Genomic DNA, 24,010 nt, shown 5'->3' with positions numbered 1-24,010 from the left:
AAATATATTCTCTGCAAAATTCACAGAAACGTAGTACCATGAGTTCAATTGCTGGGTCCCCAGGGCCTAGGAGGGTGTTCTTTGCAAGTGAGGGGCCTGGGTCCAAGCTTGTAGCCTCTTGATTATGGATCTCTGCATTCCCGCCATGGCGGCCCTTGCACATCTGAGCTTGTCGCTGGCTTGTTTCTGCCTTCAGGACGTTGTCTCGGTTTGGATCCCTGCACTTCACTTATTAGCTTGTGGAACCCGAACCCCTTGCTTAATACCTCGGTGCCTCAGGTTTCCACATCTGTAAAGTGGGTTGATTAAATGTTAAGACGGAAGGAACTGGTTAATGCGGAGTTCTCATGACAGTGGCTGGCCCGTCATCAAAGCTCGGTGTTTATCAGCTATTGTTCATATTACTAGTATGTGGCTGCTGTTCTCACCGCACTGTGAGCCGCGAGGGGCCCCAGAAGGGGCGTCCGTCTCCCGAATGGCCTGCTGACCACCGGCAGGAGGAAGGCAGGGAGAGGACGGAGGCAACGACGAAGGGACAATTAAGTCAATCAAGGGACGGGGCTCTGAAGAAATCCGCTGGCCAGTAAATGCCGAAAGGTCCACGCGGCCGGGGGACAGCGCAGGCAGCGTGAACCGCGGCCGGGGCCTTCTGCTCCAAAGGAGACATCCCCGACGGGCTGTCTTCGGGAGGAAAGGTCGCCTGCTGCTCCGGTCCGGTCCCGTTCAGAGGACTTGCGGCAGGACCCCGCACTTCCCCCTAGGGCGGCCTGCGGCGGGCGGACGCGCAGGGACGCGGCGCGCCGGCGGGGGGCGCTGTGGCCTCGGCGCGGGGCCGGAGCCGCCGGCCGGGCCCGCCCCTTCCTTCCCCTGCCCGCCCCCACGCGTCGTGCGGCCGCCGGCCGGGGGCGGAGGCGGAGCGCGGGCCGCAGTCGTCCGCCGGGCGGGCGCGGGCAGGGGAAGGGCGCGGGGCCGCCGCCGGCCGCCTTTGTCTGCGAGCCCCGCTCCCGATGCCGCCGCAGCAGGGGGCCCCCGCGTTCCCCGGCCGCTGCGAGGCGCCGCCCGTTCCGCCGCGCCGGGAGCGCGGGGGCCGCGGGCCGGGGGCGCCGGGGGCGCGGGGGCGCGGCGTCAAGTGCGTGCTGGTCGGCGACGGCGCCGTGGGCAAGACCAGCCTGGTGGTGAGCTACACGACCAACGGCTACCCCACCGAGTACGTCCCCACCGCCTTCGACAACTTCTCGGGTGAGCCGGGGCGCGGGGCGCGGGGACGCTGGGGCGGCGGGAGGCGCGGGGCTCGGCGGCGCGGAGAGGCTGAGACGCTGCGTCCTGCGGGGACGTCCCGGCGCCGCTGCCGGCCGCCAGGGGCAGGGGACGCGCAGGTGCCTTCAGCGGCGGCCCCGGGGTCGGGCCTTCCCCTCAGGCGGCTCAGCCCACAGGCACTGGGTTTGGTGCAAGCGGCCCCGGCCGAGCTGTGGGTGCGTCCCGGGGGGCCGCCCCGGTTCTCTCCTCCGCGTCCCGCCGCCTGCCCCGCGGGTCGGCCTGTCCGGTATCTCTCTCGGTTACTCAGAGCTCTTGTGGTCGATGCAAAGATAAAGGGACCCTCTGGCTTGATTTTTCGGGTCTTTTTGAAATTTAAGAAGTTAAGATTCACAGAAGGTGGTGCATGGAACGCTTACTGCCTTGCTCCTTAAAAAAAATGAATGAATAAAATAAAAGCTTACCTTTATCTTTCTTTCATCTCCAAGTTACCCTAGATAACATGGTGCTGTGCTCGTGGGCTCCCACCGCACGGTACTGTGACTGGTGGAAACATTTATAAACAATTAGAAAGTTGTGTGGAAATAGACAAAACAGTGCCTGATTGAGACAGGAACCGCCCTGACCCGGCCTTCCCCCGCCCCAAATACCCAAACCCCAGTGGAAAGGTGGGCAAGGCTCTGTTCCTTTTCATTTGCTTTGTAACCCCCTCTTTGGCCTGACAGAGGGAGATAAGGACTGCCCTCTTTTATACAGGACAATGTGGGCGACCTCTGTTTGCACAAGTTCTCAAAACAAGCTAGCATGTCACGATAAACCCTGGGGTCTGGGAGCATTTCCTAGGGGAAAACAGAAGTATTTGTGAAGTTTTCCAGTGATTTAAAACTGTAAGGTTAGCTCCCACTTAACCCCCCCCCCCAACCCCGTGTTGTTTGCAGGTCCTTTGAAACAAGTGTGACGGGAAAATAAATCTTCCTGGGGGCCTGGAGAACAGCACAGGCCCTTCTGGGGGCGCCATCAAAGGGCTCGGGATCGGCTCTCTCATCCCACAGTGGAGTGAACCACCTCCGGGGGGGTTGTGTGCAGAATCACCTCCACCACGTCTCCTTGTTGCAGGCTCATCCTTAATTCATTCGAGGACCCAGAATAGGAGCCAAAGGGTTTGGAGAGAGAATGGCAGTGTAAGCTAAAGCTTTTAGTCTTCCGAAAAGGGTTAAACAACACCTCCTGATAGTCTTTTTGGTTTTGTTTTTAGCTGTGGTGTCCGTGGATGGGCGGCCTGTGAGACTCCAGCTCTGCGACACTGCAGGACAGGTCAGTATCACGTTACACTCGGTACTGGGAAAGAAAACAGCCTTTTAAAGGTTTCCAAATAACCTTTGACAAGTGTCCAAATGATTCCCTCAGTAACTGGGTCATTCTAAAGCCTCACGAAGCAGACCCATCCCTGCTGCTGGCCCCTGTCCAGGGCTGGGGACAGAGCAGAGGAAGATACCTCCAAACTGATAAAACAGAGCTTGGCCCTATTCTGCATGGCCAGGAAAGGGAGAAAGCCGGTCAAGAACCACTCTCATGTTATAGGAGTTTCTGACATTACGTAATCTCTAGTTTTTATGAGAAACGATCAGTGGTGCTATATCAGTCCATTTCTGTTGCTTATAACAAAATGACCCAGAACCAGGTAATTTAGAAAGAAAACAAAATTTATTGCTTACGGTTTCAGAGGCTAGGAAGTCCAAAGTCCAGGGAACACTTCTGGTGAGGGTCTTTGTGGTGGCAACAGTGACACAGGGAATCACATTGTGAAATGGCAGAGCAGAGAGAGAGAGACTCTCCTCTCCTTTTAAAGCCCTCAGAACCACACCCATGACCACCATGTTAAATCCATTCACTACAGCCTGGTCCTATAATCCAATCACCTCTTCAAGTCCCTACCATTCAATTACTATAATAGGATTTCACACCCTCAACAGTTACAGTGGGGATTAAGCTTCCAATATATGAAATTTGCAGGACACAATTCAATCAATCTACAGCAGGCACGTTGTCATCATTTCTCAGAGCACATTGGAGATATCTTACTATCATTTTATTAAAGATCAACGAGCTGGATATTTAAGAATTTGCTCAAGAAAAAGATGGAGCTTGCTTGCACAAGGGTTCATATTTACTTCCCTGAAGGCTGTGGTTTGATGTGCTGGGACCAGCTGCACTCCTTGGCACAGGGACAATGTCAGAGCGGTCCTCAGCCAGGGGAATGAATGAACGGGACTCACTCTTTCCAAACCGTGAACTTCTATTCTTGTTTCAAGGGCCCAGTGCTTGGAGGACACATCCGGGGAGTGATGGAGAGAGTGTGGCTGTGGGATGGAGAGCTGTAGGCTTGCCCTTGTCCCACCCCCGGCAGGCCTCAGTCTCTGAGGTCGCACTGTGCCTTGAGCAACCGGGGGCTCTTGAGTTTGTCAGAGTGACAGCCAATGAACTCGTTGTCTCTCCAGCGCTTTCTAGAGTTCAGCTAAGTGCTTGGGGTACTTTGTAGGCAGGCAGGAGTGCCCACTCCACTCTCAGAGGCACTGTGCCATGACCATTTGTGTTTATGAAGAAGTTGACTTCCACCGTCCGTCTGTGCCTCCTCCAAGCTCAGGTGTCCGAGGTGCCCACCTACTCTGAGACAGCAAATTCAGATCTGAGGACAGATTTTATTTTTTAAACCTCAAGAGATGACACAACTGGGCAGTCATGATCCCTGCGGAATGCCGGTCTGGCAGTGCCCATAGCAGTATGGGTGGTCGCCCAGCCTGGGGGCACCTCAGTGTTCCTTGCACTGTGAGCAGGAGAAACCAAACACAGTCTGTATTTTATTGCCCATAGAAAAGAAAAATCAAAGAACACAGTCTCTTCTAGTACGTAGTCTTTCTGAATGTCATCCAGGTGTCTACGAGTCAAGCTTCACTGCTTTGTGGAAAGTGAGAATGCTTTGCCTACCAGGGGTCAGGCTGTCTGATCTTTAACATGAGGGCAGAGGGGCAGCTCTGTGAGTGCAGGCACCGCCACAGAAGCAGGAGCCTGAGGATAAGACAGAGGATGGGAAAATGGGCACGTCCAAAGGCACGGTTGCCAGAGACCCTTTCAGGCTCAGCACACGTCACTTGGATGTCACTGCTGTCTACCAGCCTCCCAGGAGGGAGCTGACTCTTCACACAAGACGTTGCGTCCCGAGCTGGGATCACACCCCGTGCCCACACGGTGCGTGGCACACAGTGGGGCCTGATCATGGTTTTGGATGGATGGACGAGTGGACTGCTAGGTTCTGGTGGTGCAAACGTGAGCTGTGGGCCTGCCCCGTGACAGACTTACTGCCTATAGGGAAGACAAGCTGGTTCATAAAGCGGGTGAAGGAAACCGGTGAAGTGAAGAGAGGGCAGCTCTGCTCAGAGGCGCCGGCCAAAAGCCTCCGAGCAGAGTTTTGAATGAGGAATAGGATTGTTACCAGGAAAACTTTGTAAAAATGATTGCATTATCAAGGATGAGCTAGATTTTTTTCGTTAGTATTGTCTGCTTAAAAGTCAAGGAAGCCCAAGAATCATTTTAGAAAGATTTTCACACACAAAAAGTTTATAATTAGGGCAAAAAAAGAGGTTTTGGCACTAGGTTGGTAAGCTTCAGTTTATCTGGAAATTATTCTTCTGGTCTCCCAGCAGTGTTTCTATTGAGATTTCCTGTATTTCTTAATGTTTGCACTGGTTAGTAGAGGCTACCCTACTAAATAATAAGACTATCATCTGAGAATCTTTAGAAAACCCACTTCAAAACCATTTGTGAAAAATACACTGCTGGTGAGATAAAGTCAGGTTTTCTCTTGTTCCACAGGTATAAATTAGTATTTGTTTCAACCACCAGCACAGCTGGTCAAGGTGGTCGTTCTTTTCTAGTCTCTCCAATTCTGATCTGATAAACTATTTTTTAAGGAACTTGAAGTGACACCTACCCTGTTTCCCTAGTGTTGGCTCAGCCCACGAACACGTCCCTCCTCTGGGCAGTCATCATGACTTCACCAGCCTCTACATTGGGAAAGGCTGCAGCTGGGCACAGGTGCAGGTCCCCACAGAGGCTGGAGAGCTGGGGCCAGTCTGGCTGTGCTGGCTGAATGAGTGACCAGACATCACTTTTCCTCCCTTTGGGTTGTCCTGTTGGGGAGGGCAAGTGAGTCTGTGAGACGTCAGGAGTTTTAACACTGGACTCACAGTCTCACTCAAGTGTGAGCAGATCATGGACAAAGACTTTAAGAAATACACCTTGGCATATGAGAAGGGAGTGCTGCTGAAACAGGAGGAGTTCACTGTAGGATTGCCAAGAGGAGCTGGAAATTCTTCAGACTTTTGATCTGTGAGGTACTTGGAAAAATCTTTACACTTAAAAAAAACCAAGTTGCAACTTGACTAGAGGGACAGTACGGTCTCCTGTACGCACCCCTCCTGCTCCGAACCCTGTGCAGCTTCTACACCACAGACCTGGCAAGCACGTGTAAATGGCTTGGCCTCAGAACACATTTCCTTGAGGATGCATTCCAGTTGGCCTCTCTTCAAATGTGCATATTGCATAATTTCAGCAAATATCTAAGGTTTCTGGTCAGGCACCGAGCAGGAGGGCTTAATTTCTGTTTTGCTTCCCAGGTACCTTAGCCAGAATCTCAAGAGCTCTGGGGAGCCAGCTTTGCGGAGCCCAGTCACAAGGCCTGCCTTTCTTTTTCTCTGTAATGCAACTCTGGATTCCAGGCTACAGCTGTCCGAGGGCAGTGCCTCCCGCAGGGGTGCTGCCACCCGAGGGGCTGCCCGATGCAGCCTCACCTTTGTGCTTCCTCTGAGGCCCTCTGAGAACAGAGAGAGCAGGTCGCCAAAAGATCTTCAGAGCTGTGATCTGCCTGAGCTGTGATCTGCCTGGCTGAATTTCTGAGTTTATTCTTTCAGGACAAAGTTGGCACAAAGAAATTTAGGTCATTCTTTTTCAGCTTTCACATATGGAAGCCTCACAGGTAGTGGTGATGTTCCGAGATGCCGTATTCATTCCTGAGCGTCTTAGCTGGCTGGTTTTCACATGATTAGTTGGTTCTTGCCCTAAATGAAATACGAGCCTCAGATAACGACAGAACATTCAGATAAGACAGATGCAGGTTTCCTTCATATCTAGAGAAAAAAGCCACTGATGGAGAATGATGTACGTGTAAACAATACTTTGTAAATAATCAAGTGTGCCAATTCAGTAATGTAAGCATGGGCACTGGTGAACTTTTTCCTGCTGTTGGGAAATTATCAGTGACGTTATACCTGAGGATGGTTGGCACCCACAGATGTAAATTTTAAATAGGAATAAGACGACGTACATATCTTCCTATGAAAGAGTTGACTGAACATTTTCAGTTAGCCGAATTTGGTACTGCAGGGGACTGTGGGAGGTTTGCTATAAAGAGATGCCAAATTGGAGACCAACGTCTGTTCACAATGGAAGCCCCTCTCCTGACCCTGTGCCTGGCGTGTGGGTGGTGTTCACTATGTGTATCTGTTAAGTGGATGACAGCAGGCTTATGTATATTCAGCTCTGACTCGATCCAGTTCTCTATCCCTTAACGTGTGGTGGGGTGGGCCCGTTCTTTCTGTCTAAGACACTGGTGTTGGCAGAGATAAAGGAAGGAGAAAGGAATTGAGAGAAAATGAAGAAAAGAAGCAAACAAGAAGATGCAGCCAGAACAAGAGTGTGTTCAGCGGTGTCCGTGACTGACAAGGAGAGGCACAACGTCTCTGAGTTGCTAGTGCCAGTGGCTCCTTCTGGGTCTGTCCTTGTGTCTGATTAACGTCACTCTGCACTGTTGTGCATGGTATGGGCAGAGTGTGTGCACAGCGTAGGTGGGGTGAAGTCGGCGTCATTCCCAGCTGCCTGGAGGGGATAGGGGAGGGCTGGGTTCTTAGAGAGAACACCTGTGTTTGTAGACTGGGGTTTGCTGGGGTCAGGTGGGAGTCCTGGGGGTCTGCGTGGATGTGGTTTGCATTTCAGGAGAGTTGCCAGGTACCAAGAGTTGAGAGAGTAAGTCTGGGTTACTCTGAGCTGAAGGCTAGATAAAGCAAATTTCATTTCTAAAACCCACCCACTTAAAGTATTTTCCCTGTGGTAAGTGGCACGTAGGTTGTGAGCACCGATGCCAGCATTGAACACATGTGGCAGTGTCAGGGCACTGGAAGCAGACAGCTGCTGCACCTGCACCAGGAGCGCTGGCTCCACTGCGCTAAGCAGTGGGGTTGTTTCTAAGACGCAGGCTCTACTTCTGTAACCAGTGGAATTTCTGTTACCTGCCAGACCCTTTCAGGAGAAATGCTAAGATGTTCATTTTGCTCGTGAGAATGCTTTAGAAAATAACTTTGGGGCGCTCTGCTTGGTTGCAGGATGAGTTCGACAGGCTGAGGCCTCTCTGCTACACCAACGCAGACATCTTCCTACTGTGCTTTAGTGTGGTGAGCCCCTCGTCCTTCCAAAACATCAGCGAGAAGTGGGTGCCGGAGATCCGGTGCCACTGCCCCAAAGCCCCCATCATCCTAGTTGGGACACAGTCGGACCTGAGAGAAGATGTCAAAGTCCTCATTGAGCTGGACAAGTGCAAAGAGAAGCCAGTGCCTGAAGAGGCAGCTCAGCTGTGCGCCGAGGAGATCAAAGCCGCCTCCTACATCGAGTGCTCAGCCTTGACTCAGAAAAACCTCAAAGAGGTCTTTGACGCGGCCATCGTCGCCGGCATTCAATACTCGGACTCTCAGCAACAGCCAAAGAAGTCTAAGAGCAGGACTCCGGACAAAATGAAGAACCTGTCCAAGTCCTGGTGGAAAAAATACTGCTGTTTCGTGTGATGCTGGCAAGAGACCTGGAGTGGCTGTTTTCAGATGAGACAGATATGAGAAGCTATATTAGCTGACATGACTCGTTGTCCTGTGTAGAACCTGTGTAGAGAATGCGTGTGCACATGCACTACAGGAAGAGTTCTCAACATATATGTTCTTTCTTGCCTTTAATTTTCTGGGTGTTTGTCTGAGCTTAGGGATGAGATACTTATTATGCAAGATACTTTTGAAGTAAGTTGAGAATTTCTCATAACTCTGCACATGTAGAGCTCTGGACCTCTGGATTAATTTATATGTAATATGAAATAGACACCTCAAATTTGGTTGTCAAGAATGAAATGTTGCTACATTGTAGTACACAGAAGAACAGGAGAGGGGGTGCTGTTGTGGTCGACCCTCTCGATTAAGGGCTACTTCACACACAGTGTCAGCACGCTCAGAACAATCCTTTGCTTTGAAACTCCATGCAAACCACACCCTTAAAAAAAAAAAAGAAGCAAAAATCTGAGAAAAGGATGAGAGACCTCAGCCTACAAAACCTCAAACCGGTCACTCTATCATTTCCTGTTACCCAGTTGCTTAAGATTTAAGAACAGTCAGCAAAAAACATCCCACTGGCCATATGGCACAGTGTAGACTGAAAAGGAAATTTGTTATTGGGATCTTTCTTCCTTCAACGCAGTTGGGTTGACATTGTATGAACGTAGCCAAAGTGCCATGCAGAAGACAGCAAGTCTTGGTCAGTTCTTACATTCTCTTTAGGGAGTGACTCATGTTGAGATCAGAATGTGACATTTGTTACAATGTGTCGTGCATGCGCCAAGCTGCCTACATGCCGGGTAACCAGAGCATCGGGGAGCGTGTGTCTGGACTGTTCTTAAATGTCCATACTGAAGTTGTCCTCTCTGCAGGGAAAGGCCAACAACAGATGTTTGGGGGACACAAAACATACCTTTTTTCAGCCAAAATACTTCTGTGTGTTCGCCCACACACATGGGTCTGTATATATGGCTGTATTTGCTGCTGATTCAGATCTTTAAACAGTTAAGGGGGAAAAGTACGGCCACAAAAATAGATGTTAGGGAAGCTTGGCTCTCTCTTCCTACGAACACGTTTTGAACGGGCGTCTTTTTGATTATACCCTAGACATGATTTTAAGTATATCTTAATTTATACATTTTTGAGACCGTCTCAAAAAATAAAATGAGCATTTCTTGAAACCTATTGAAACAACCAGTTAAGTCCACAGATGGCTTTCTGGGCACAGCAGTAGCAACCAGCACTGTGGCTGGGGGGCCACCAGGGTGGGGTCTGCTGTGGCAGCCAGGCGTGTGCTAAGACCACGGTGGCTTCCTTACCACGGGATAATCAGAAAACAACGTGTGTGAAACACGTCCTTCCAGGTGGCAGTTTTTTGGGCTGAATCTTCTGGAGAAAAAAGTGCCACGTCAGGAGAGTAGTTTTCACTTGTGGTCCGTGGGCTTCTGAGACGCCACAGGCAACCTGAACACACTGACGTGCAACATCCAGCTTGCCCAGGGGGAAGCAGAGTCACCAGAATGACCTCAGTGAGTGACTAGGGAAATCTCGGTGAAGTCAGTGGGTAGGAGAGCTCTATCTTCCTGTGGGTGTTGTGTTGTCTTTTTAATATTTAAAAAAAAAACCCAATTTGTGTTTTTTTATAGAAAATGGAAAAGATCAGGTTATACTTTAGGGGCTTGCTTTTATTCCTGTGGGTAAATAAAATTAATAAGTTTGTTTAACAAAGGTTAATTTTTAAACCACTATAATACATTAAAACTTAAATATTGATTTTTGAACACCTTGAAATTGATATCAGTCACAGTTTCCTGAAGCATCTAGGCACAACCTGAATGAATAAGATTACTTCATTTGTGGAAATGCTTAAAACAGACCTAATTAAACACGTTCTCATCCTGCCGTGTCTGGCTGACCATCTGTGGAAAGACAGGCTTCGCAGACGGGGCTTTGCCTGCCCTGGTGAGTGGCAGGGGTGAGGGTGGGGGGATGAGGTATTTGGCTGGTAAGTGATGTTAAATGTCATTTTTATAGTAAAGCAAATGTCACGGAGCACAGTGCAAATTAATTTTTAAGGCCGAACACAGAACTTTAAACAAGTCTTATGCATGTGACAGTGTGTGGGCTGCACTCGGTCCCCCTGAGGGGCCTCGGGCACCTGCTGCCTTCAGCCACTGGGGTAAAGTGGTCAGGGAAGGACACCAGTGTGGCCCAGTTCTGTTTTAACTGGGCTTGGTATAGTCTGGACAGTTAGTGTTATAAAATCTAGCAGGCGGCATTTAAATGCAACGTTGTTTTAACATGTTGCTACATTTTACAGACTAGGAAAGGTACGATTGGACTCGAGGTATTCCTCTTTATTTGTGAAAATAGGGATTTGGGCTATTTTAAAGTTTGTGCTTGAGTTAACTATAAAGTGCACTCAGTTCAAAGCTCAAACGTTGTTAAACTTGCAGCTTGGTGTTGCAGAGAAGACTTTATGTGCGTCGTGCTTTAGGAAACGCCACTGCAGCTGAGCTCCTGCTGTCTAGGCCATTGTCATAATTTAAGAATACAGTATGTCCCAAACTGTTCATCTCTTTTTACCATGGATGGCAATTGGACCTTTTGTAACTTTGTCCTCTACCCAGGTATTCCACAAGCCAAAACGAGAGCAAAGTCTAAATGAGGCACGGTAACCTGGTGCCTTACCAAGTTGTGCTTCTCCGTTTGCAAGTATAAATGATCTTGGGCAGAGAACCTTGTACTTGAGAATGCTATAAATGAGATGATGTGAAATAAATTCTGACCTATGGATAGAACTACTCTTGCCTTTTCTACCAGAGGCTTCTGTTGGGTCAATAAAAGTCCAGCCGCCTCTTAAAGCAGCACCGGCTCATTCTGGAGATGTGTTCCCAGCCAGTATTAAATGCTTATGATTCAGCACGTCTGATGATAAGTGCTCTCTGCCTCTGCGTTCCCAAGGGAGAGTGCACTGGTGTCCCCCATGCACCCAACTGAGCACGGTTCTAGGGCTGGAAGTCCAGGCTCAGAGAAGTGCATTGTGAGGGGCCAGCTGAGACAGCCGGGGTCTGAGCCTCAGTTTCCTCATGTGTTAACAGTCCTGCCTTTCTAACCGGGTATTTGAGACCTGAACGATGCAGGACAGACTCCAGGATCTGTCAGTCACCATGGAAGGGGTTGGAAGTGAAGGCACCAGGAGCACAAGGGAGGTGACCTCAGGGCGGTGGTGACATCAGGGCAGTGAGGCTGGGTCCTGGAGGCAGGCTGCCTGGGCATGAATCCCAGCTCTGCCACTTCATAGTGGTGATCCCTTCAGCTGCACCACCTCTTAATCCCTCTGTGTGTGCACTTCCCAGCCTCTGAGGGCAGAGTGCCTCGCCTGTCCTGAATGTTGATCAAAGGACCAGATGAGGTCAGGAAACTGAAGTACTGGTACACAGCAAGTGCTGAGTAAATGCCCACTCAGCTGGTCGTCTCAGCAGACCTGGCCATGGGTTCCTCTCATTTCATTCACAGCAGCTCAGGTCCCCATGGGCATCCTGCTCCTGATGGTCTCCGTCTTCATCTCTATTAAACTGTAGGCGGCTTACACTTTTTATAGGTGATATAGCACATTCATTTTTTCCATTTCCACCCATTTTTATAAAATCAGCACCATTATACCGGTGACTCCAGCGGTGGCACAGGCTGGTTCTGGGGGACAGAACTGCTGCAAGCAGGCGGGGGACAGGCCCCACTATGGTGCAGCAGGGAGGCAAGGTCCCAGTGCTTGTGGAAGCCGTGGCCTCCTGCCTCCCACCTGGCCCTCTGGGGATGTCCTTTATCCCCATCCTGTGAGAAGCTCATGCCCCAGACTAGCGCATTCTCACGTTTCTGCAGGCACCGTTTACCAGCCAAGTCACCCCATTGTTGGGTATAATGTGATGTCCTAACAGTAAACTCAAGTCCTGGAGAGGCATGTGGTGGGAACGCAGTGTCCACTTCTAGAAAGAGGACTCCTCAGAGTACGAGTTTCTTATCACTGCTGTGACAAGTGACCACACACTTTTTTGCTTCGGACAGCAGATTTGTCACCTTACAGCTCTGGAGGTGGGAAATCTGACTGGGGTCTCACGGCTGACATTGAGGGGTCGGCAGGGCTGCTGCTGTCTGGGGGCTGTGGGGGGGCTTTTCTTGCCTTTCACAGCTTCTGGAGCCCACCACGATGCTCAGCTCGAGGTCCTCCTCCACTTCCAAAGCCAGCGATGGGCCCCATGTCCTCCTCGTGTGGAATCTCTCCCATGCTGACTTTTCCACCTCCCTCCCCCACACTTAAGGACCCCTGGTACTATCAGATGGGACCCCCGGAATAACACAGGGTCCTCTCTGCACCTCAAGGTCGACTGGTTATCAGCCTGCATTCCCCTTTGCCACAAAACCTACACAGTCCCCAGACCCAGGGCCCGGGATGGATGCGGACATTTGGGGGCTGTTGTTCTGACCACACTCAGCCTTCTCTGCCCACCTGACTGCAGGGGTCTGCTTGGCCACTGTCGCTGCTTCTTATTGATTTGTACATGGAGAAAAGCCCCTGTGAGTCTGCCCCACCATGAGCAAGAACGAGACGAAACTGAGAACCAGTAAAGGACAGTCCCAGGTGTGTGTGCGTGCGTGCATGTATGTGTAATCGTGTGTGCCATCATGCACGTGACGATCTGTGTGTCTCTGCATGCAGGTGTAATTGTGTGTGTGATTGTGTGTGTGTCTCTGCATGTATGCGTAATCATGTCTCAATCGTGTGTGATTTGTGTGTTGTCTGCATGCATGTGTAATCGTGTGTGCAAGGGCATGTGATGTGTGTGCCTTGTATGTGTCTCTGCATGTATGTGTAATTGTGTGTGCCATCATGTGTGTGTGCTGTGTGCCTTGTGTGTTCATACATATGTGTGTGTGCTTATGTGTATTTGTGTGTTTGTGTATTTATGTGTTTGTGATGATGTGTATGTGTTTGTGTTTGTGTGTGTATTTGTGTGTATCTGCATGTCTGTGTATATGTGTGTATTTGTGTATCTCTGTGAATGTGTATGTGTTTGTGTGTATATGTGTGTGTGTATCTGCATGTGTGTGTGTATATGTGTGTCTGTGTGAATGTGTGTGTGTGTGTGTGTGTGTGTGTGTGTGTGTGTGTGTGTGTGTGTGTGTGTGGAATGCTGTGATAGTCACCCTCTGTTCCTGGCAGTTGAGGGCTAAGGGGAAGATGATCTCCAAGAATGGGAAAATCAGGGAATTCAGGTGTCCTTTGACCCCAAGGTAATGGCCTGATGAAGGCATTGGGGACATGGAGAGGGGAGTCCCTGGGCAAATGATGGCATGGCTGCCCGATGGGGACCAACGTGCCAGCCATCCCTGCTGGTGAGGGCACAGGGGGCAGCAGCCATTAGCTTGGAATATTTCTGGTCCCAATGGCAGAAACATTTCTACCATGAGATGGACATAATCTTGTCTTACGTTGATGTCACTGGATGCCCTAATCCCCTGCCTCTCCTTTTTCTTCAGTGCACCACAAACATCTGCACTGTGACTCAGCATCTCAGGGAGGTCCCTGAAGAGAGAGAACACACCCACCACCAGCAGCTCCCTGAGCCTCCCTCCCTGAGATGTGTTTTCTCATATTGTATTAGGAGAGTGACTTCTGATTAGGATTTGGCTTGAATCGGGACATCAAAAATGCTGATGTGTGTGTTTGACATCTCTGCCTGGCTTTGTGCAAGGTGGAAAAGCATCCTCCATTCGGCCGTCTTGAGCATTTCCTCGCAAACAGCCAGAGGTATGACATTGATTTGGAATTCACAGGGTGTCACTGTGGGGAGCGTTTCAACCAGGGTGTGTGTTCTTACAGTCCAAGCATGCTGCTTTGGAGGATTTAAACTTACTGCACAGGTAGAACTTACACATTCTAGCATTTCCCTGAGTGTGTGAGCTTTCAGAAATACCACCAGCATCAATCACTCTCTGACAGATGCTGGCTAACAGCTGTTCTGGGCTTAGCTTCAAGAAGCATACCAATGTTATATGTCGCTGGTGGAAGAGATATATGTGCTTCAGGAGCAAAGGTAAAAACTGACACTTCACCATGAAAATCGGGAGGACTACAGCTTGTCCTGGATGTAGATTATGCCAGGCTGGGTCACAATTCCATTTTGAGCCTGCTCAAGAGCCTTGAGAGGGACTCAGTAGGAGCTTAGAGCTCTGTGAAACTCAGCGTCACCCCCCACAGCCGTAACAGTGGAAGTAGTGAGGTTGGCATTTATTCAGCAAAGATTTTATTGGTAAAAATAATAGAAAACGCCCCACACATGATAACCCAGGATCCCCACTTGCCACTCCACTGCAATCCTCTTGCCCTGGGTGGCTTCCCCCTCCCGGCTCCTCCTGGATTCCTAACATCCATCCTGAAACGAAACCTCAGGCCAGTGCACAAAGTGGGGCCCTGCCCACAGCTGCTGTTGCTCATGAGTGACCTAAATCCAGACACGGTCGCTGATGAGTGGACTTGGAATGCACTAATTTGTCTTCACAATTCATCTCCTTTGTTGCTGTGATTTCAGAGTCTAAGAAATGGGAATGAGGGTCATTGTATGAGCAGCCATCCCCTTTGTGACACCTTGGATAATTTCCACTGTCGGCCCTTGCATGGCTGAGAGCCCAACTGGGGTCACGAGCCACATGATCAATCAATCCAGGTCTCCCACTTAAAACCCCCCATCCTAACCCTGGCCCCTTATCTAAACCACCCCCCAAAACTGTCCAGGTGCTGCTGAAAGCTAAGTGTTTCTATTTGCAGTGGAAAAGGTAGGAGAGGATCAAAATTCATTTAGGTAAAACCATGAAAAAAAATTTTAATGAAAGTGGTGGAAAAGGAGACCAGGGAACAGAGGGGGTTTATAAGAGGAGAAAACGTTTTGGTAAATATGATAGTAACTAGAATTTATGAACCAAATTCATTTACTGGGCATGAAAAACATTCCACCTGTTACCCTAGCCTGTCTACATATTCTCTTGACCAAGTTGTAACGTAGATAGATGAACACATACATCTTCTCTTCTAACCTCACACCACCCATGGCAGGCATGCATCGGTTCAGTTGCTATTATTTGATTATAAACAAACAAAAAGACTAATTTGCTGAGGGACTTTGCCTGAGTTGGTGGAAGAACCACTATTCCTAGAGGATGTTTTAAGGCCATAATCTCTCTTCCTCCTGTCTGCTCCTGTGTACAGGACATAGAGGGTCCCTATGGGCCCTGGTAGTGCTAGCTCAGTGTCTCTTTCTGTGTAACGAGCCATCCAGACATTTAGTGGCTGATGGAGTTTGGATGTGTTGTCCCCTCCGAAACTCAGTGGAAATTTGATCCCCAATGTGGCGGTGTTGGAAACTGATTGAGTCATGGGGGCAGATCCCTCATGAATGGGAGGTGGGGGGATTAATGAGAGAGTTTTTACTTTATTAGCTCCCATGAGAGCTGGCTGTTGAAAAAGACCCTGGCACCTCCCCTCTCTCTCTTGCTTCCTCTGGCCATGTGATCTGCTTGTACTCGCTGCCTGATGCTTTTTCACCATAAGTAGAAGCAGCCTGAGGCCCGTGCCAGATGCAGCTCTCCCAGAATTGTAAGCCAAATAAACCTCTGTTCTTCATAAATTACCCAGTTTCAGGTATTCTGTTATAGCAACACAAAATGGACTAAATCAGTGGCTTAAAGCAATAGCTATTTTTTTTGTGATTCTGTGGGTTGACCAGGCTCAGCTGTCCATGGTGAACAAGACGGTTGTCCAGGACAAGGTGGTTGTTCTGCCCAGGTGTGCGTGTGTGGCCCATGCATATGTGTGTGGCCCATGCATGCATGTGTAGGCTGCGTGTGCATGTGTGGCTGGGGTATTGCACAGCCAAGCTCAATAAAATACTTGGCTGGGACCCCAGCCAAGACTGTGTGGATCATCAAAAGGCTCCTGCATCTGGGTCCCTCTGCCTGTGCCCTCTCATGTTCAGCAGTCTGGCCCTAGTTTTAGGCAGCGTGAAGGCCAGGCTGACTTCTCAGGTGTGTGCTGAGAGATGGCATCAGTGTGCAGGACCCTGCACGCCTGTGTTTGCATCATGCTTGTTAGTGCCCCTGGTCCGAAGCAAGTCTGAAGGCTAAGCCCAGAGATAGCATGTGTGGTTGGGTGGGGGTTGCACAGAAGCATGAGCACGGGGAGGCATGTTTTCATGGGGCTGCTGAGTGGATTAAGGCAGGAAAGGGTGGCTGTATGCCAGGCCTGGTGCAGTCCTGCATTCACAAGACCCATGAAGAGAGGTGGACCCTGTGCGTGTACATTATTGTGCAGGTGGATGTGTTAGTCACCTGTATGATTTTAGTCCATTTCTGAGCAGTCACAGGGAGAGGCAGTATGTTGCATAAACTCTCCGTTGAATCTTGCTCCTCTGGGGGTCGGGGGCTTACAGTGAGTATGCAGGGGCCGCTGGCTGATCCAGAGGGTCTTTAGAAGGCAGATCTGCTTTCTTTTGCAGCAAAAGGCAAAGGCTTCAGCAAGCATGTGGACAACTGGAACAATACAGAGGAAGGGTACAGGAAGCCCTTTTCAAAACCTCTTATTAAAATTATAACTGTTATCGGCCTGAGGATGGGTAGCAGTGTTCCACACGGAAGTGGAGCCGTTTCCCAAGTCAGTAGAGGTGGGTTTATAGAACATGCTGGTTTTATCCTCTGCCCTCTCCCTCCTGAGAGGCACTTGTACATGCACTTGTGCCCCAGAATACTTGTGACACCATCCGATTTTGACTATTATTTGCTCCTGCCATGCCCTGTCTGCTTGCACTTTTGAGATGTCAGTTTGCTTTCCTCTTGTGTGCAATTAGTAATACGCTCACCTCTGGGCTGCTCCAGGGTGGCATTTGGTGGCAATGCCACCAGCGCAGCTGCATGGCTCAGGGTCACCCAGGATCCAGAGAGTCATGGGCCAGCTCCGTACATTTAGAGAATGAGTTTAATTTCTTTGGGCTTTCATTTTTTCATCCTCACTGTAGGCTGAAGTCATGAATGCTCCAATGTCCCTTTTCTCTATAATTTTAAAATAATCATAATTCTTTTCACTCGTGACCTTCACAGGCTTAGGAATTTTCATTTTAACCAAAATCAATATGATATTAAGAAATTAGTAATTCTCACCAAACTCCAAGTAGGGAAAGTGATGTCTTGAGACTGTCTGAAATTATGTCTGGAGGGCTGGTCACAGCAGGCCTCTGTGCGTGTGGTCAGAAGCACGTCAGCGCCAAGACATGGAAAGTAGAGGAGAGCCGCAGGCCTAGGCCATTGCACATCTCTCTCTTTCTGATGCATACAAGCAGTCCAGTGAGCGGAATCTTCACTAATCAAAACCTGCTAATGTGAAAAAAAAAAGAAAAGAAAGAGAAATGAAGAGGATTTGAATAGTACAAAGTAGAGAAAATATTGAAGGCAATTAAAGTGAGCTCATGTCATGAGAGTTTGTTGGTTGTTATCTCTACCAAGAAAAGGATTTATCATGCACCCCTGTGTGCATGCCAACACGGCCACACGTGCACAGGCCCTGGCCCTTCAGAGCTTACGCTGCTGCATACAAGAGTCAACCAGGGGTGAAGTTGCCTCTCCTTGGAGCAGCGTTCACCTTACTAAGATTTACCAAGTTAATTAGTCTGTCTTGCGGAGCCAGAGATATCTTTTATTGACTCAATAACAATTAACTTTTTGACAATTAAGCATAGCCTTCAACCACAAATATGCCACGACTTAAATGACATCATAATTATGGCAAAGATGCGTCTGTTCTCAGGTGCTTGTTAAATGGGGACTTTGAACTGGCCAGGCCTGGGACCTTGACAGTCCCGAGCAGGTTGAATGCTAGGGAAGTTCTCACCGTGCACGTGGCTTTGTGGTTGGTGAACACAGACTGTGTCGTGGGAACCACAAGCCTAGGAAGGAGTTCCATTTGGAAACTGCCATTAACAGCTCTTCATTTTAATACTTTTTAATCATAAAATGAATGTATTTTCATTAAAGAAATATTGGAAAAACTAGAAAATTAGAAAGAAGGAGAAAAACAATCACAGTCCCATCACCCGATGGCCGATACTATTATGATTTGGTATTTTTATTCTAGAACTTTCTGTTATGCAGTCATGATTAGTGCATGCTGCCCCTCCCCCACCTGCTTACTCAGTCGGGGCGTTCTGTATGCATGACCTGGATAGGGCGGGCCAGTCTGTCCTGCGCTTTATGACTCTGATAAGATTAGTTCAGACTCCCTGTCTGCAGCCTATGGAAGGTTCAGGGATTGCTGGCTTGGACTTCTCACTTCGATTGAAATGTCAGCTTTGACTTTTTGTCTGGTGAATGTTTTTTTATGTTTCACACTAGTTTGATCCAAACAAGGAATGAGGACCCCCCCCCCCCCCGCCCAGCATCGCCCAGCATCGCCGAGTGTGAATATCTGTTCCATCCTTCCTCTTTGGAACAGGAACAGCTGGTTTGGGGAGTGGACTCCAGCCCCAGTCTACGCCAGTCATGATAATTCCAATCCTCTGCCAGGAATTATTTTAGGAACCCAGGCTTAAGCCAATCGGTCCATGGCATTTCCCTGGAGGTAGTTCTTGGTTTGGGGGGTAAGTACACACTTTAATTTTAGTTAGATAAGAGACTTTCTCTCCCACTTGTCATGCATGTTGCCCCAGTCAGCAGCTACCTGCATCTGTAAGAAGAAAGCTCTCGAGTGGAGGAGGAGGTCAGAGTGAGAAAACTACAAAGAAATGTAGCCAGAGCCCAGATCACACTGTACCCGAAGCCTGAACTTCTGAGTCTGCAGTTACATGAGCTAATAGAACCCTTCATGGTTCAAGCCCTCGACACAAATTTCCTATTACTTGCTGCCAAATCATACTAACTTTTCCATAAACTTTTCCTCCTCGTTTCCCACCCCAACAATAGTCGCACAGATTAGCTAAGTACTGCGGATTTTCTTGAGCTAGGGGATTTATATCTCAGAATGATAAAGCATTTAATTGAACATTGCGTAATGGATATGACACATTTCTTTAGTCATTTCTGTCAACATTTCTGATTATTTTCTAAGATATGGAGTTACTTGATGGTTTTAAGCAGATTTTTGCTTCAAAGGACCCACAGGCTTCAGTGTGGAGTAGAGATTACAGGGATGTTTCGTGAACATTATCCAGATATATAAAAGCTGCTTATGAAAAAGTGCCGTAGGGAAATAATCTTAGAAACAAGATGCAAATGGAACTATCAGTCAGTGGGTACATTCTGCTCACAATCTTCAGGACCTGCAAGCTCTGAGTGGAGGGCCTGTCCTCAGGGAAAAGAGCTCAGGGAGATGGCTTTATTTCCTGTCAAGGCCTTACTGTTTTCCAGATCCTGTGGGAGTCTTGGGGATAAAAACTTAAAAATGTACTGTTGTCCCAAGGGGCTCATGGTTCAGAAATGGATTGGGCACTGGGACTCCAGCAGGATCAGGCATGGCGAGGCCTCAGAGGCCAGGCCCCTGAATGGGATTCATGTTTCTGAAGGGCACCAACTCCATGCTGTTTGATGGCAAAGCTCTGGGGGAGATCCCTTGGGGGGCTGACATGTGGGTGTCATCTGGCTCAGGGGCCTGGGATAGGAAGGACCCTACACTGAGTTGCCCTCCCACTCAGCTCCTGAGGAGGGGCTCAGGCTTGGTCCCCCTGGTCTGGGGAGTGACCATCTCCAACACCAGACCTGGAAGCAACACCCAGTGGAGACGGCTCCAGGAAACCTCTGTGTGTGGGGAGAGGCAGGAAGGGAATTAACTAAGATCTGTTCTGTCCTGCTGGGGGTCCTGCCAGGGCCCCGGGATTTCTCACCTAAAATACATTATCAGCCTCATAGGAAAGGTCTTCCTGAGCATGTTCAGAGATCAGAAAACAGAGGCCATAGACTTAAAAAACTTTGTCCAAAGCAATGCCGACTGTAAGTGGAAGGGCAGGATTCTAAATCAAGATCTGTTTGACTCTAAAATGTATGCCTGTTCCTCCTGATTACTGCTGCTGCTCAGCTGTAGGCCCCAGAGGGGCAAACGAAACATGAAGCGGGACAGGAAGAGGACCTCAGAAAGAACTCAGGAGGTGAGCCCTAGAATAAGTGAGGAAAGGTTAAACACATCATTAAGCTTGGACAAAATGGATCTCAGACTACGGATTTACATCTGTCAGGATTCAGTGCCAGAAACAGAAACCCCCCCATGTATCCTAAGCAGAAAAGGGATTTAGTACGGGAAATTAAGTCCTTACAAAACAGTTAGAAGGGCTGGATGGGTGAGCTCCAGCCTAGAGTCTCAGGAACAACTCTCAGAACTTTATAAACAGGGTCATTCTTAGGCAGGTCTTGGAGCTGGGACCTAAGTCCCCAAAGCAGGAATGTGCTGCCACTCTCAACCTGCCTCTCGAATGCCAAGAGTCTGGAGCATCATAGCTGCAAGGGAGTCTGGGGGAAGCAGGGTTTGACTTTCAAACCCTCCTGTTTCATACACCCCATAAACAGGGAAAGGCACTTGTGTTTTTCCAGAGGCAAAATGTGCTGACTGTCTGCCGTGTCCTCTCTCAAATTTTTCCTCTTTGTGGCATTTAAAAGTTATTCTGCTTATATAGGGGAAAGCCTGCATTAAGCTGTTCCGGGCTTCAAGTGCTTTCTTTAGACTTTGAGAAACTTCTCTTGCAGCAGAGAGGTTATGTCACAGTCTTGGAGCCTCATGTAGGCTGCAGGAGCAGCCAATGCCAGGCAGGAAGCAGGAAGAACCAGGATTGGCACTGCCCTGGACAGCCTGACTGCTGAGCCCCGTCAGGTGGGCAGTGGTTATGGGAGGCCAGGAACCCAGCATCTGGGCAGCTCTATCTGCATTTGGGTCTTGGAGGTGTTGCCGGGAGACCTTCAGGTAGGTCCCCCCACCCACATTTTGCCAGGGTTCCTGGAGGAGAGGACAACACAGTGTCCCTTTCCATGTTCTGTGCAGTGCCTGGTCACAAACAGCTCCCCCGACCCTCCTCCCGTGTCTGATGCTCCCAGGGCTGGAGCAAGGTGGCTCCTCGACACAGGGATGGGGTCTCTGCTGCCCCACCCATCCACGACAAGTGCCAGTGCTGTTGTGCAAACAGTCAGACCCCAGCTCCTTATTGCTGGTACCATCAGGAAGTTCAGGTCGAGGCCAGCCCTGCACCTGCACCGACGTGGTGAGCTCCAGGTGGTGCTTCCACAGCCCAGCGGTCCCTGGCACAGCGCAGGTGAGGCGCAGGTGAGGTGCAGGTGAGGCGCTGGCCTGGTGCCCGGGGAGGGTGGGCAGCGGGCGGGAGGACGGAGAGTCGGGGGTCGTGACCGTACGTGTCCACAGAGCAGTAGCCCTGGGATGCCGCTGAGGACGTGGACAGGATGTCAGCGAGACGCGGGAGCTTCCACCCTGGCTTGGGTTTGGCTGCGGCAGCGGAGAAAGCCTGCTTGTCCTGTGCTGTGTGTCAGTGAAAAGAATTCCTCCTTCCAAGGACCCTGCGAAAGTAAAACAAAGTAAGGACTGGGAAGGAGTTCTGGACAAGAGACTAGTGGTTAGGAGGCTCCTGAAAACCTGCCAGATACCGAGAATTCAGAGCTGGGGCTGGAATAGGTGGTCCCATGTTTAGTGCACTCAGGACAGGGTCCAGCCAGGCAGCAGTGCAGGCAGCAGGTGATGCATAATTGCTTCAGCAAGCCAGAGGCCATGGCCGGCCCTGAGCATCTTCTCTCTCTCTGTCCCCCCGACACACAGAGGGTCTTTCCTTTGCCGGCTGGAATCCAGTCCAATCCCATGCACTCCCCAGAGGTACAGGGCACCACCCCACTGAGCTGGTGTCTGCTGGTGGGATCACCTGGGTAATTTCCCCTGTGTCAGTTCTCCAGGTCTGAGTGTCAACCTTTGTGGGGGGCGTGATGTTTGGGGCAGACAATAGGGAGGAAGCAGGCTGAGGGGGTCGACCTCAGTCCCTGACATGTGGGGCCAATCTCCACCAACCCAAGGGATGCTGCAGGGCCCGGTCACCTTTGGGAGCTGCGTGCTGGGCAGGAGCAGCAGGCCTGGTGGCAGGGTGGAGGCTGTCTGGTAAGAGCAGAGCGTGACCTTAGCAGGAACGGGGGGCTTCTGCTCTCCGTGCTCCCCCAGCGCTGCGCATGCCTCCCTGGAGGGGGATGGGGCCACACCAGGCACAAGACCCACACCCGAGAACTACAGACTTGGCTCGTGGCGATCACAGTGACCCTGTATTAGCCTCTAGGTTGTGCTTGAAGGTGTTTATATTTTTGTACATTTGAAAGGTGAGAAAACGTGAGCCCAGGGAGGTCAAGTTACTTGTGCAAGTTCAACCAGTGGCTGAAAAACGTCAGAGCCAGGGGATTGGAATGTGTGAAATAAAACGAGGGTCAGTGTGGAGCAGACGCTTGTCTGATACCCTTACAAAAACAGAGGACGTTTGTTCAGCTTATCCAAAGCACATGGGGACTTGGCCCTGGTCACAGGGTGTGTGGGAGGGGGTGTGGGGAGGTGGGGACAGGAGGAGAGATTGGGAGGGCTGTGCCTGTGTGGCAGGAGGTAGGGGCGGGGAGGGGAGCTTTGAGACTAATTCCATCACCATGTGACAGGACATAACAAGGTGTGGCTGTGGAAGGACCAGCTTCTCAGCCACCACTTTCAGAATGCTGGCTTGAAAAAGCCCACTCGTGGTGTGACAGCGGCATGACAGCATTCAAAAAGTGAGGAGGGAGGGTGGGGAGGAGGGAGGGAGGGGCTGCCTTTCCAAAAAAGGGTGGGCCATTTCTGAAATGAAACTGGTACAATTATACCTGTAGAGTGATAAGTAAGACGGTGAGAATTGGAGCCCATTGCTCTGAAAAGAGCTGAGTGGCAGCAGCACCTTCCTCCCCAGACACCTTATTTCACCTGAACTTGCCTATCAACCCGCTTGACTGCCTTCCTGCCTCCATTGCGGCAGATTTCCATGGGTAATGACAGATGACAGCACTGGATTCCAGTGTCCCCTGTATGCAGAACACGTCTGGGGACAGACCCCACTCCACCTCCGAGGTGCCACTGCACTCGGGCTTCAGAAAGCAGGAAGAAATGTGGAGTCCACTGGGAATCTGCAAAGACCCTGGGTGGTGTCTTCGATGCCATCTCATTCACCTGGCCAAGGCCTTTCAGAGTCTCAAAGTTCTCACCAAACCAGGAACTGGATGGCAGCCCTTTTTCATCCACACACAAAGCCCACAGAGCTCCGTAATTTTAATGACAAGAGGTGGGAGATGAAGCTTCTTTTGCAGGACATCCGAGACAGGGTTTTGACAGAGAGCCAAAGGAGACCTTTAAAATCTGGATCCCTGCCCTCAATTTCACACACACACACACACCCTGTTGTCCCTACATGTCCAGATCTAAGCTGAGGTCCCGGTGACTGCAAATGGCCACTTTCTTCCCAGGTGGTGCTTGTCTACACGCCTCTCCCAGAGGAGGAGGCACTGAAGGTGTGCGTGGGCCAGGGCTGCTCTGGAGAGGGGAGGATACAGCATGGGAGTGTGGGATGGGCCCACAAGTGCCGCGTCCTGGGCTTGAGGGGACTCAGAGGTGGCCTCCATTCTGGATTGCCTTGCAATATTTGGGATACACATATAATAGCAAATTATCTGTTGTCTGTCTGAAATTTAAATTTTTTACTTTGTATTTTATCTATATATTACCTGGATATCTTTATATTTTAAGACATTGTGTC

General features: G+C 49.9%; 1 protein-coding gene across 1 annotated transcript; it reads left to right on the top strand.

Moving 5' to 3' along the window:
* The first annotated feature begins 958 nt into the window (after nt 1-958).
* RHOU (ras homolog family member U) lies at nt 959-10,055 on the top strand. The gene is made up of 3 exons (XM_063082795.1): nt 959-1,239; nt 2,510-2,568; nt 7,689-10,055. Exons 1-3 carry the CDS (start codon nt 1,008-1,010, stop codon nt 8,142-8,144), a joined length of 747 nt encoding a protein of 248 aa, XP_062938865.1. The 5' UTR covers nt 959-1,007; the 3' UTR covers nt 8,145-10,055.
* Nucleotides 10,056-24,010: the final 13,955 nt, after the last annotated feature.

This window comes from Cynocephalus volans, chromosome 18 (assembly GCF_027409185.1).
Source record: "Cynocephalus volans isolate mCynVol1 chromosome 18, mCynVol1.pri, whole genome shotgun sequence".
In the NCBI taxonomy this organism is placed as follows: Eukaryota; Metazoa; Chordata; class Mammalia; order Dermoptera; family Cynocephalidae; genus Cynocephalus; species Cynocephalus volans.
Note: the sequence above shows the minus strand (reverse complement) of the source record. Positions and strands in the feature narration are given on the sequence as shown.

What these genes read in the sequence shown, in the direction of transcription:
- RHOU (XM_063082795.1), top strand. Translation starts at nt 1,008, where the DNA reads ATGCCGCCGCAGCAGGGGGCCCCCGCGTTCCCCGGCCGCTGCGAGGCG. An exon ending in CGCCTTCGACAACTTCTCGG is followed by an intron (nt 1,240 to 2,509) that starts GTGAGCCGGGGC and finishes TTTTGTTTTTAG; the next exon opens with CTGTGGTGTCCGTGGATGGG. An exon ending in TCTGCGACACTGCAGGACAG is followed by an intron (nt 2,569 to 7,688) that starts GTCAGTATCACG and finishes GCTTGGTTGCAG; the next exon opens with GATGAGTTCGACAGGCTGAG.